General features: G+C 39.8%; 1 protein-coding gene across 1 annotated transcript; it reads right to left on the bottom strand.

Moving 5' to 3' along the window:
- Positions 1 to 1,735: 1,735 nt before the first annotated feature.
- Positions 1,736 to 12,805, bottom strand: ABRA (actin binding Rho activating protein). Its single transcript, XM_025394786.1, has 2 exons — positions 12,082 to 12,805; positions 1,736 to 3,762 (listed from the first exon to the last, which is right to left on the bottom strand). Exons 1-2 carry the CDS (start codon positions 12,747 to 12,749, stop codon positions 3,285 to 3,287), a joined length of 1,146 nt encoding a protein of 381 aa, XP_025250571.1. The 5' UTR covers positions 12,750 to 12,805; the 3' UTR covers positions 1,736 to 3,284.
- Positions 12,806 to 13,067: the final 262 nt, after the last annotated feature.

Below are 13,067 nucleotides of genomic sequence, written 5' to 3' on the forward strand. Positions count from 1 at the left end.
CCTCGTGATCCACCCGCCTCGGCCTCCCAAAGTGCTAGGATTAGAGGCGTGAGTCACCGCACCTGGCCATCTATTTCACTTCTTAAAAGATATTCCTTTTCTTTTATAGCTGCATCTATTGTATGCATATGCCATTCTTGATTTGACCATTTCCTATATGTTTTAGGTTGTTTACGGTATTTTAAGTTAGAAACAAGGCACAACACATTATGCATATGTATTTTCATATTGTTTGAGTTGTATATGCCATGGAAATTTTAGGAGTGGGATTTATTGGTCAAAAAGTAAATGCAATGTAATTTTGTTAGATACTGCCTGCCCCACAAATCTGGGCACACAGTATTATTAGATAATCCGTATGGGAATGATAGCTGGTGGATGGAGCGCAGTACTCTCAAAACCTCTAGGCTAAGAGGTTGGGTCATAGAGCACATTTTTAAATTAAGTAACAAAAATTGGCTGCGTACTTCTTATACTAAAAGTATATCATAGGTACTGGGAATGAAATTAGAATATTCTAGGAATCCTGTGGGGCATCTACATTAAGGGCCACTTCAGTATGGACTCCATGGTCTCCTGCTCCTCTTATATGCCCTGAACAGTGATGTAATAGAGAAGTTCTCATTGACATAAAATTCTAGTTTACACAGAATTGTTTCTATATCATGTGAGAAACAGCACAGGATTTTCTCTACTTTTTATCAGTTAGTAGCGAATAGAAAAAGAAGGAAGTAGAGCTTGGGAAGGGAAAGGAAAAAGCAGAAGGCAAACCAAGAATAGATGCAGCCTCATCTTGCAACACTGTGGGAAGCAAAAAGCCCACGCTCAGAACTTCCCTCCTTGTAGTGTAAGTGGGCAGAGTGATGAGGTGAACTTACACAACTTTAAGTTATGAGATAGAAGGGGTAATAAAGTACGGCACAGAAACCCTCCAAATACCTGATTGAAAGTTTGGAAAAGGAAAATCCTGAAGATTGGGAAATTAGTTATATAGTTATATATTGCCTGTTATTGGGAATTTAGAATTATCAATGATAAAATATAGGATTTCATATATTATTTGGTGACTATAAAAATATGAGGACTTTCATTACCTTGTTTTTGCCACCTGAGTTCTTTTATTTTTTTGTTTTAATTTTTTGTCAAAATATCCTAAGTTTTTCAACTATGGATATTCCTATCATGGAGTTTTTAGGATAATATTTTGGTTGAGGAGATATTTTTGGATCCCAATTCACGAAACATTAAGATGACAGATGGCCTTAAAAATAAATAAAATATTTATCAGAAGAATAATACACAATAAAGAAAAAAGGCTACAAACCACAAGCTAGTATCACTAGACACCTCTTACGATGATGTCTGTCTCACAAGGTGCTTGTGAAGATGTGCCTATCACACAGCAGGCCTTTTTATCTAAGGAAAGTAGCTTTCTGATTTTACAGCCAGGCCTTATTCAGAAGAGTGTTAGTTAACGTCTTAGAAGCTGTCTGAGAAAAGGCCTTTTACTTTATCCTTACACTCAAATTGAACTTTGAATAATCTATGTCAGTGCCTGCATAAATTGTTATTATTCGGAATTGAATATGAGGAGACTCTTGAAACCTTCATCTATTAACAAATATTCTACTGATACTATAATCTAAGTTGCACTCTATAATTTTATTGTATTTCAAACAGAAGAAAGTGTATGTGGAATATAACCTGTAAGTACTATAAAAACAAGAACAGAAAATACAAGAAAACATCTTTTATTCTTGTGCTATTTGTCTTTAACATTTGGCATAGGTTCACTTGTAATAGAAGTGTGCATCTTATATGAAATCCTACTTAGAAATATTGGTCATTAATTGGTAGCTCTATAAATACGGTATGGAAACAAAATATACATACTTTCTTAAAGAAGATACTGGAACCTTCAGTTTGAAAGAGACTCATACATGAAAACAAATATAATTCTTATAGCAATCTAATACCTATTATTTTGAGGTATCATATTTTGACATTAATTTTTACGTTTAACACCAAAGTGCTATACTATCTATCAATGCATTTTAGTAACTTTCATTGAATCCAGTAAGAGTGCAATCTCACATTCCATTCCATTTATTTTTAAGATCACATAGGCACATTAATGTCAAATGATTTTCTGCTTGCCATCATAATAACTGTATATTTTTTACTTTTGCAGAACTAATATTGCAGTTTTATGACTTTTAAACATTTCGTAAAGTTTTCTTTGTTACAGTATGAGGAAAATTAAACTGTCTCAAATCTGTTTTTAATTCACCAATGATTCTATGGGATTCTTCTAATACTGAACATTCCACTTCATAGATTTTCTGTATTTCTCCATTGTTGGAGAAATACATATCACTGTATTGATATAAATGTAAGCAGCTTGACTCATTATATGCTGACATGTAATGAAACAATAAACTTCTCCAAGAAGTCCTACAAAGGCAAGTAAATCTGAATCTCTCACCTCTGCCCTACTTTTAGTGAGGGTGTGCCTTCCTTTGTTGGTGCTAAGACAGGAAGTGTCTGTTTTTATGTGATTTACTCAAATCAAACAAGGAAGTGAACTCTTACTGGAAACCTGTTAGAATCCAAACCCATAGAGGAACTTCACAATTTCAGCAACATCTTGACAACTTTTTATGTATGTGTTTGTTTTGTGAGTGATGCTATGATATAAACAATACAAAGTCAAGCTTCTGAAAAAAATTTTAAGTTTAATTTTACCAAACTTAATGGTATTTTCTTTTTTCAAATAAAGACACATTATTTTATGTTCTGCTGATATTTATCTCAACTCAGCATTCTTCTTAGATGTAATGTTTAATTAAAAATCTGTAGTAGTTTCTACAATGAATAGCTAAATATTTTGGCTACAACATACAAGTGGCTGCGTGCTGTGGCTCATGCCTATAATCCCGGCTACTTGGGAGGCTAAGGTGAGAGGATCACTTGAGTAGGTAAAAGACCAGCTTTGGTGACATGAAGAGAACCCGTCTCAAAAACAAAAACACTCTGTGGAATTTCAACTCTTCGTCCTATTTCTATATATTTACATTCTATATGCTTTCTGAAATGCTTTGTGCTTTCTCAAAATCTCCAAGCTTCCTCATTCTAGGTAGAAATAGAATGCCAGAAAGTCATTTATGTAAAAATTGTTTAATATTTACTAAGTTATTACAGAGAGGTTGCATTTTCATTTTACCTACATGAGCATTTAGCATTAAGACAATAGTGGGCCAAATTTGGCTTTTGTTTTTGAAGGTTCATTTGAGTAGCGTAATCACAACATGGTCATCTCGGCCTTGCCATAGCATCTCTCCTTCAAAGTCTACCAGTCCATGTTTCCTGGCACGCATGAGAATACCCACTACTTTATCTGAAAGACGAACGTATCTGTCAAAGAGATCTCCAAAGGTAACCTGGATCTTGCCGTCTCGTCTGTGGCGAGCCATTGTGCGGATAATGAAGCACATGTCCATAATTTCCCTGTAGATGTGCTCCTCGGCACGCTTGGCCCTTTCAGCGGTTTTGGTTCCTTCCTTGGGGCGACCGTAGCCCTCATCTCCTTTGTGTAGGCGGGTGGACATGGCCAGCTCGTAATCAAACTCTTCACTGAAAGGATTGAGCTTCTGGGATTGTATGTGTTCATCAGCCCACTGCTGCCATCTCCCTTTCAAATTGCCCACTTGGCTGTATTTCTGTTGGGCTTTGCAGTTGAGTTTCTCTGTAAATCTGTTTACCCTAAAGTAGAGAGAGGGTGAACAATCAAGATTCAGATATGTTAACACCAAGTGTTGTTTTCCCTTTGTACTTCCCATGCATATGCATCTTTAATGTAAGTATATTTTCACTACAAAAATAAACACAATATAAAAAATTAGAAATGAAAGAAGAAAAGTCATACATAGTCCCACCATTGTTCTTAGTTTGGTGCATATCCTTCTAGATTGTTTTCTCTATGAATATTTTAAGCATTATAATGATACTAAAATCTATTTTAAGAAAAAGCTTCCCCACACAAAGTTAATGCAAATGTGTATATCTTAAAGTTGAGTATTAGTAACACTTTAGAACTGGAATCATGTAGGTGTTTTCAGGAATCTAGTTCTTAGAGGACCTCTGAAACCAATTTTTTCCCAAAGGTACGGACTATACCACTACACATGCATTTTAATATTTTCTCATATATAGATTTTCATATGTGTATTTTTCAGTGAGAGCATATATAGACTAGTATCAATGATGCCACAAACTTTGAAATATTAAGTTGTACAGATAGAAAACACTAGCTAGCAACAGTAACATTTACTGAACACTATGTACTGGCATTCTATATGCTTTTTATTAATATTCCCCGCAACCATTTCCTGAGATAGGTACTACTATTCCTAGTTCACAAGTGAGGAAACTGAGGCCAGAGAGATGAAGTAACTTCTTAAAGTCACAAAACTGTTAAGTGAACCAAAGATAAGACTTTGAAACAAAGATAAGTTGGCTCCAGAGCCTGTCTATAACTATGAAATACTGCCCTAAATAGGTGACGGGGTAGGATTCAAACGCAAGACTGCCTAAGACCAAGGTCAATGCTCTTTCTACTATGCAGTGATGCCACTCAGCAGGCCCATACAGTGTCTAATAAAGGAATAAGTTGTGTTTTAAATGTGTGTATCTTTGGAATTCAGAATGCATTTTCTATTAAAAAGCCAACTCTGGAAAGTGTAGACTAGTAGTATCAGGATGCCAACCTAATATTAGTATGGGGCAGCAAACTAACGCAGGAACAGAAAACCAAACACCACATGTTCTCATTGTAAGTGGGAACTGATCAATGAGAACACATGGACACAGGGAGGGGAACAACACACACCGGGGCCTGTTGGGGAGGGAGAGCATCAGGATAAATAGCTAATGAATGTGGAGCTTAATACCTAGGTGACAGGTTGATAGGTGCAGCAAGCCACTGTGGCACACATTTTTCTGTGCAACAAACCTGCACATCCTAGCCTGCACATGTATCCCAGAACTCAAAAAGACGTCCCTGCCATTTGTCCAATTGCCTAGACTTTTTCCCTAGGTCTCTTAACTTCACAGGTAAAACACGAACTCGAACTATCTGAGAGTTGTACTCCTAACCCTCACAAGCGTCCCACCCTCCCTTTTTCTCCCCAGTAACAAGTGGCCTCATGCCTGGAAGCATTGGGATTGGTGGTGCTGAAAGTATTTGTGTGAACGGCATGCCTGAGCTATCCCAGCTCTCGCAATTTACTATTACAACCCCAGCAACCAGTCAGATTTGGGTATCCCTCACCATCCAAACTCACTTCCTGAAATCTGGTTACCCAAACGCTGGAACCAAACACGTGGACCTGGAGGAATATATACTGACATTAACATTGTTTTCAAAAAAGAAATGACATCCACTAGATGGCGAACTTTCATCAGTTCTTATGCTGGATGTTTCCCAAAGTCCTACGCTTGCTACATTGTTTCATAGCACAATAGAATTGGAATTGGAAATACTCCTACATATAACACTACTATCCTTTATACAAACATGGATGAAAGTGTATGACACAGTTAATTAGTAAAAACAAAAAAAGCACACAAAAACTGTATACACGATTATTAGAACTTTGTAAAATATATGTATGGAGAAGTGCTAGGAGCTCACCGGGCTGAAGTGTAATGGATTTCCCTCAGCCCTCCTTGTCAGTTGATCCCCTGCCTCGCCATTGACTTTTCTTGTTTAGCTGCCCTCAGTGTGGGCTGCTCGATCTCATTATCAAAAGAAAGCAAATACCTTGTCCCTTTGGAGCCATGCTGATCAATGACTGATCACCATGCTGATCAAAGGCATATTCTTCAGTATCAAGCCCAAGGCCATCTTGGCAGAGCGTGAATTTCATACCAGACTTAACAGCTGAGGTGTCCTGCCAGAGTAGAGGCTCGAAGTATCTCAAATGAAAGTGAATAGTGTGATTTATTAACTCATACTTTGTCTCCTGAGCACCAACTGTGGTGCTGCCCTATTGTGTAAATCCTAATGCATCCTGCCTTTAAACAGTTTTTGAGCACTTTTACATCCCTCCCATGCTTTGAAGTATTTATTTACGATACTGTGTGCCAGGCACTTTTTAAGGTACTTACTGGATATTTTATAATGAAAGTAATACAAATTTGGGTTTATGATACAATCACAACTCTGTAAAATGTATAAGCACTAGGCTAAAGAATTTAATAACATTTGCATAATTAAAAATGATTATGTCAGTATCCAGATAACAGTTGGTTCTTTTCACTTTTCAAAATTCTCTTTTATGTTGGTATTATACTGATTTGGTAACAAAGAAAGCAAAAAATAGGTAAATACTCAAATTTGCCTCCAGAGGTAATTTGTTTAAACTACATTACGTGGGTCTCTGATTCTTTGATGTAGGCTTTTTCTTCTAATTTTTAATTAGGAACTTAGATTCCCTAAATGTTGCAACTTAGTGTCATTTGGGATAACAGCTGGGGTTGGTGTGTGCTAATAAATCTGTGAAGAGCTTCTAGGCCAGGCACAGTGGCTCACGCCTGTAATTCCAGCACTTGAGGAGGGTGAAGTGGGCAGATCACTTGAGGCCAGGAGTTTGAGATCAGCCTGGCTATCATGGTGAAGCCCCATCTCTACTGAAAAAATACAAAATTAGCCGGCGTAGTGGTGCATGCCTATGGTCCCAGCTACTCGGGAGACTGAGGCAGGAGAATCTCTTAAACCTGTTAGGCAGAAGTTGCAGTGAGCCGAGATAGTACAACTACACTGCACTCCGGGCTGGGTGACAGAGATTCTATTGGAAAAAAAAAAAAACCTGTAAAGAGCTCCTAAAGGAAGCACCATTTAAATATTAATGTCTATTTGTTATATTGTCAAATTGTAGTGCCCTCTAATTGGAGGGAAGAACACCAAAGAAAGTTGGTCCCATAAGAAAGAATTAGAAAATAGGGCTAGGAAAAAAAAGAAGGAAATTCATCTTAATGAGCATCTAATTTTCTCTATTTTATAAACATTCTGTATTATTTTTATATCTCCAGTTTTTAAAAGGTCAAAGTATATTGGGTTTGGGTTTAAGTCAGGGTTAGAAAGTCTTATATACTGAATTTTTTTTGGTCAATAAATATCGTAAATATAAGAATCGATACCAGATTATGCTGTTTTTAAAAATTTTAGGGAAAAATGTGAATGAAACTCTAGATTTAACTTTAGAAAGATAACCTATCATAAATTGAAAGAAAGCAAAGCAATATTTAAAGGCTAACATCTCACTCATATTTTGGAACAGCAATACTAAATCCAGACCCACCTTCTCAGTTTCTTCATTATTAGTAAACAAACTTTCTTATAGTCAATCAAAAGTATAAATTAGCCGGGCGTGGTGGCAAGCACCTATAGTCCCAGCTACTCGGGAGGCTGAGGTAGGAGAATGGTGTGAACCTGGGAGGTGGAGCTTGCAGTGAGCCTAGATTGCACCACTGCACTCCAGCCTGGGCAACAGAGTGAGACTCCATCTCAAAAAAAAAAAAAAAGAAATATATATATATCTTCCCTGTCCTGCTATGTTCAAGGTAACTAATTCTACTAGACATCACAAGCAATCTGTCTAGGAAATTCTAGTTTCATTTACTAAAATATATTCTGAAATTTGTTTCTTATCTAAATGGGCCTCTTCAGCAGCGTGAGGAGAAGATGGGAACCAATTTTATCTATAATTCTGTCACTTCAGAGTAATGATTATATGGGTAAATTATTATATATGTAATCAAACCCCCAGGAAATAAGAGTTCTAAAAGATATATTTCAAATCCAGCAAGTTCACTGGCACTGAAAACATTTTCTGATGGTTGCCCTTCTCCTGAATCACCAGCTTCAAAATGCCTGGGGCGCCTAGAGGCATGATTTTCTCTTCTGTCTGCGATCTGTATGGAGAACGTGAAGATGGGCTCTCATTGCCAACTCCACAGATCTTCCTGTAGAGGGAGCATTTCTCCTCCTCGTGCAGGCACCCTCCTCTGTCAGCGAAGCAAAGAATCTCTGCCACCCTTTCCAACTTCTAGGAGAAATGCTGCGTTGATTTGCTTGTCCTTCCCTACAGACAGTTTAGCCCCTTTGATTACTGAGAGTGTGACATCAAGAAGGGCACATTTATCAGAAACAGGGTGACAGCATTCAAAAGGCAATATGACATTTCCGCTCAGCAGTTTTGCTGTCTGTCATTTTCAGCTTCATTTGAGAGCCAGGCCTGTGATTCTTCTTCAGATTGAACTGTCTTCAGAGTCTGTGGAAGGGGTTCGCGGCCCTAGAATTGGGCATAGGCAGAAGGACAGCATAATTTTGCCTTTGTTTCTTGTGAGGTCCTTCAATACAGTTGCACCAAAACCCTGAACTTTGGGAGTCGTTAGGATTTCACTAATTAAGCCCACATTTTGATCTCCACTTTGTTCCTTGAATCTGTTCTCTACTGAGAGGGACAGTCTAGCATAGTGGTTGAGAACACAAGTGCCTTCCCAACTTCATCCCTTCCTCGTTCTGTGACTTGGATTACATGTTTCTTAATGTCTCTTTGTGCCAGTTCCCCTGTTTGTAAAATGGCAGCCTCCTGCTCAACTGCTATTATTTTCACTGAATTAAACATGGAGGACAGGATGATAAGTGATTGGTACTTTCATCTTGCACCTTTATGGGAGAAAGATCTAATTTCTTTTGTCTAAAGGAACTGGATTGAACAAGTCACAATCAAAAGACTAAATATGTTTAAAGTAAGACAAAATATAAACAATTTTCATAGTAAAACTGCAGTTAGAAATACCACTGTTGGTAAAGAATTTATCTACTTTTTTCACAGTTGATCTCTTTGTTTCTATTATCCATGGAACATCTTAACCACCACGAAACTTTCTTTCCACCTAAACGTCTATGATACATAATTTTCTCCTTATTGGCAGATACAGGGAGAGAAGGGTGCCTATAATTAAAACTAAGTGGACAAAAAGACTTTTCAAATTGGCTTAGTAATGCTGCTTTCATTTCTCAAGCAATATTTGAGAGTATCATTGGCCAAAAATTCCTATGAGGTGTCTGCTGAAGTTTCCTGAGCACAGCTAGGATTACCAATGGAATTAAGAGCTGCTGTTGCTGCATACACCATTCTTGTACCCTATGTACTCTAAGACTGAGGGAAAGGAATCAAAAAAGGAAAGAAGAGATTTAACTACCACTACCACTCTGAACCTACAGAGCCAAGCTCCTAGCATCTTGAAGGGCTGGGATCACCAAGCCTGGCTCCCTGTATTATAATGAGTACAATTTACTAATGAGCTCCCCTGAGTCTATCACTTTACATAGCTAATATAAAAATAACCCCATGAGATATGAGCTATCACATCTATTTTTTAGATGAGGATAGAGAGACTCAGGATTACCAAAGTAACCACGATTCAAATCTACTTGTCTCTTATTCCAAGCGTAGGCATTTCAACACATTAAGAAGGTGCTCATGTACTAGCCTGATTTGGGGAACCCCAAGACGGGTCCTGTATCCCACTCCCCACTTTTAGGTGAGACAGTTTACTGAGAGCCAGAATGACTGAGTTCAAATCTCATGGGCTGTAAAATCTCATACAAATTCCCTAATATTTCTTCATCTCCTGTCTCCATCTATCAAAGAGGGATGATGATTATATCCTATCATATGAGCATACTGTGAGGTTAAATAAATATATGAGAAGTGCTTAGACAAGTGCCAAAGAATGTCTAGCTCTACTATGCATTCAGGATTGGTCCCAGCTGTCACCTCCCTACCGCTAGTTAATTTAAAATGTGCCAAGAGAAAGATCTTGTCATTGTGCCCCCTCAATCTTTATTCTTTTGGACCCCATTATTCCATTTCTAGCACACATGTCCCAAGATCCAAAAGGTCAGAATTTGGAATATGGTTCCTCATGTTCAGATAGCATAGTTACTTCTGATCATGAACTCCTATATTAAGCACAAATCCAGACCTCTGAATGCATCCTCAAGACACTGCCCGAAGGTTAGAACCATGTCTGGTTTCAAAACATTGCATTTGGGCAAGTCTTAGCTTTGTCACTAACTTGCTGGGCAAACTTACCCTCTGAGCTTTGGTGTTCTTATCCCTGCAATTGTGAATAGCTACCTCAGAGGGTCATGAGAAGTGAAGCGACAAAGCATTTAAACACCTATAGCATACACTAAACACGTAACAGATTATTGTAATTACCCGTTTGCCATTTTATTTTTCTTGAAAGCTAGCAGTGTGGTAGTTCTAATTCTTTCAAAACACCTTTATAGTCTCAAACTATAAGACAGCTCTTTAAGCCCGGTTCAGTGACTCATGCATCCCAGGACCTTGGGAGGCCGAGGTGGGCGGATCACCTGAGGTCAGGAGTTCGAGACCAGCCTGGCCAACATGGTGAAACCCCATCTCTACTAAAATACAAAAATTAGCTGGGCGTGGTGGTGTGCACCTGTAATCCCAGCTACTCAGGAGGCTCAGGCAGGAGAATCACTTGAACTCAGGAGACGGAGGTTGCAGTGAGCCAAGATCGTGCCACTGTACTCCAGAATAGGCAACAGAGTGAGACTTCATCTCAAAAAAAAAGAACAGCTTTTTGTCAAAATAGGTAACCTTTTTTTTTCTTCTTCTTATTGTTTCATGAGACTTGAAAAACACACTGTCCCCAAAGGGAGTCAGTCTATAAATGTAATGACATCAGACACTTTTCTTATATTTTGATACCCTGGCATTGTGGAACAAGAAATCCTGACTTCCTACTATGTGGAGTTACTGTCTTGAAATAAAGCACGTGTCTCGTCTATACAAATGTTTCGGATTGAGTGTGTGTGTGAGTGTGTGTGTGTATTTAGCATCTAGACATTTTAATTATTGCTGTCTTTGTTTACAAATGGGACAAACTGTTTTTGAAAATTTGAAAAGTTGCAAAGTAACCAAATCTATGTGAGTAATAACAGTTTTCATAGATTAAGCATATGTGACAAGCTCTGTATTTGATAACCCTAATCTCATTTACATTTCCCAATACAATAGAACTTCTCCCAAAAGCTTACAGTTGCTGTCATTTTACAAATGAGGAAATCTGCTTTTTTGTTATTTTTTATTTTTTATTTTTATGTGAAACAGAGTCTTGCTCTGTTGCCCAGGCTGGAGTGCAGTGGCATGATCTTGGCTCACTCCAACATCAGCCTCCTGGGTTAAAGCCATTCTCATGTCTCAGCCTCCTGGGTAGCTGGGAGTGTTCAGAGGTGCAACACCGTGCCCAGCTATTTTTTTGTATTTTTTGGTAGATATGGGGTTTCACCAATGTTGGTCAGGCTGGTCTCCAACTCCTGGCCTCAAGTGATCTGCCCTCCTCGGCCTCCCAAAGTGCTGGGATTACAGGCATGAGCCACTGTGCCCAGCTGAGAAAATCAGCTTTAAAAAGGACTAGTTAGGGGCCTAACTAGGATTTGGGATTGGGTCTGTCTGACTTCATTCAGAGCCTGCTCTCAAATTAGACAGCAGCTTTCCACCTGTTTAGAGTCAGAGATTTGTGTTCCATGGGTGTTATTGAAGCAGACGTATCTCCTGATAATAGCATAGACATTTGGGACAAGGTAAGTTTCCCCAATGAGTCTACCAGAAACCACTCTTATCTCTAAAGAAATAAGCCAATTTGTTACTCATTATAGAACTGACTTAAAGAATTCACACAAAACAGGCATCCTTCTCTGATGGCTTCATCTTTGTTGAGGCTAAGACTTGGATGTTCAGTTCAAAACAAAAAGGAGAAACAAAATAGCACAAGCCCTGACCAAAAGGTCCATGTCTAAGGTTGGCACCGACCTTCAGCCCAGGGTCATCCCTCCTCTACAGTACTCACTGCCTGTGAGTCTTTGAGATTCTCGCTGTAACCCTGGCAGGACTTCATCTGCTGTCTGGATTCCCAGAGTTGGTTGGGGCTCAGTAGTGATCCTGATACAAGGAGTGGGAGGATGCATTCACTTACTGAGAGGGCAAGGGGCGCTTGATCCTGGCCACAGCCACCTGCACTCCATCCTGCTCGGGCCTCTCCTCGGCCTCTCCTCCGTAGCCACTGTCCTCTGTGTCTACGCTGTCACTCCTCCAGGTGGGCTCCTCCTGCTCCATCAGTCTCCAGCCCTTGGTGAGCTCAGATACCAGGTTGGCACATTTTCTCCTCCGTGTTGGGGAGCCGTGGCTGTGGAGGATTCTGTCAATGTCATTCTCTGGCTGCCCAGGTTCAGGCACACCAACATCCCTCTCGTACCTGTGGCTGAGGTGGCTCACGTCCCCTCCTCTCTCATAAGCTTTGCTGACCACCGTTTTGGTCACCTCTTTCTTTTTGATGTGAGAAACCTCAGGGGCTTTCTCTGAGCTTTGTCCATCTCCATGTCCTTCTGGCGTTCGGGGTGGCGACTTTGGGGCACTCTGAGCTTTCTGGTGTGAAGTAGGGGGTGTGATTGGTTTAGGAGCTTGGGGTGAGTCCTGGGTCCCTCCTGGCAGCCAGCCTGTAGGCTCCTGGGCCTGCCTGATGCTGTTCTCATTCGCCCACTGCTGCCAACCTCGGGCCAAGTTGATGACCAGAGTGGCTGTGCGTATCTTCCGGAGGGCGCTCTTGGCTGGGCCCTCCTCCCTTTCCTTTTCGCCCGGAGCCATGCTGCCCACCTGTCTTTTTTCTGCTGATAGCCTGGGCAGTGGCTAAAATGAGTATGGTCCAGTGGAGTGCCTGGGATTTAAATAGAAGCAGGGTGCGGGGTGGGAAGGAGAGCTTAGTGACGATGGAAACTATGTGAAGCATTTCTTGCCAAGATATGGCGCCTTTGCCCTGATGGTGTTCTTTTTATAAATCATGACAGCTCGAGTTTCATCACGGCAGAGGGACATCTCTGCTGGTAAGGGACAGTGATATGCTCACTCTCTTTCTTCTCCAAGTGCCAGAGTGGAAATTACTAGATCAAGTCATGTGCTCAGCCT

The sequence above is a fragment of the Theropithecus gelada genome, chromosome 8 (genome assembly GCF_003255815.1).
Source record: "Theropithecus gelada isolate Dixy chromosome 8, Tgel_1.0, whole genome shotgun sequence".
Taxonomy (NCBI): domain Eukaryota; kingdom Metazoa; phylum Chordata; class Mammalia; order Primates; family Cercopithecidae; genus Theropithecus; species Theropithecus gelada.

What these genes read in the sequence shown, in the direction of transcription:
- ABRA (XM_025394786.1), bottom strand. Translation starts at nt 12,749, where the DNA reads ATGGCTCCGGGCGAAAAGGAAAGGGAGGAGGGCCCAGCCAAGAGCGCC. An exon ending in AAGCGCCCCTTGCCCTCTCA is followed by an intron (nt 3,763 to 12,081) that starts GTAAGTGAATGC and finishes TCTCTACTTTAG; the next exon opens with GGTAAACAGATTTACAGAGA.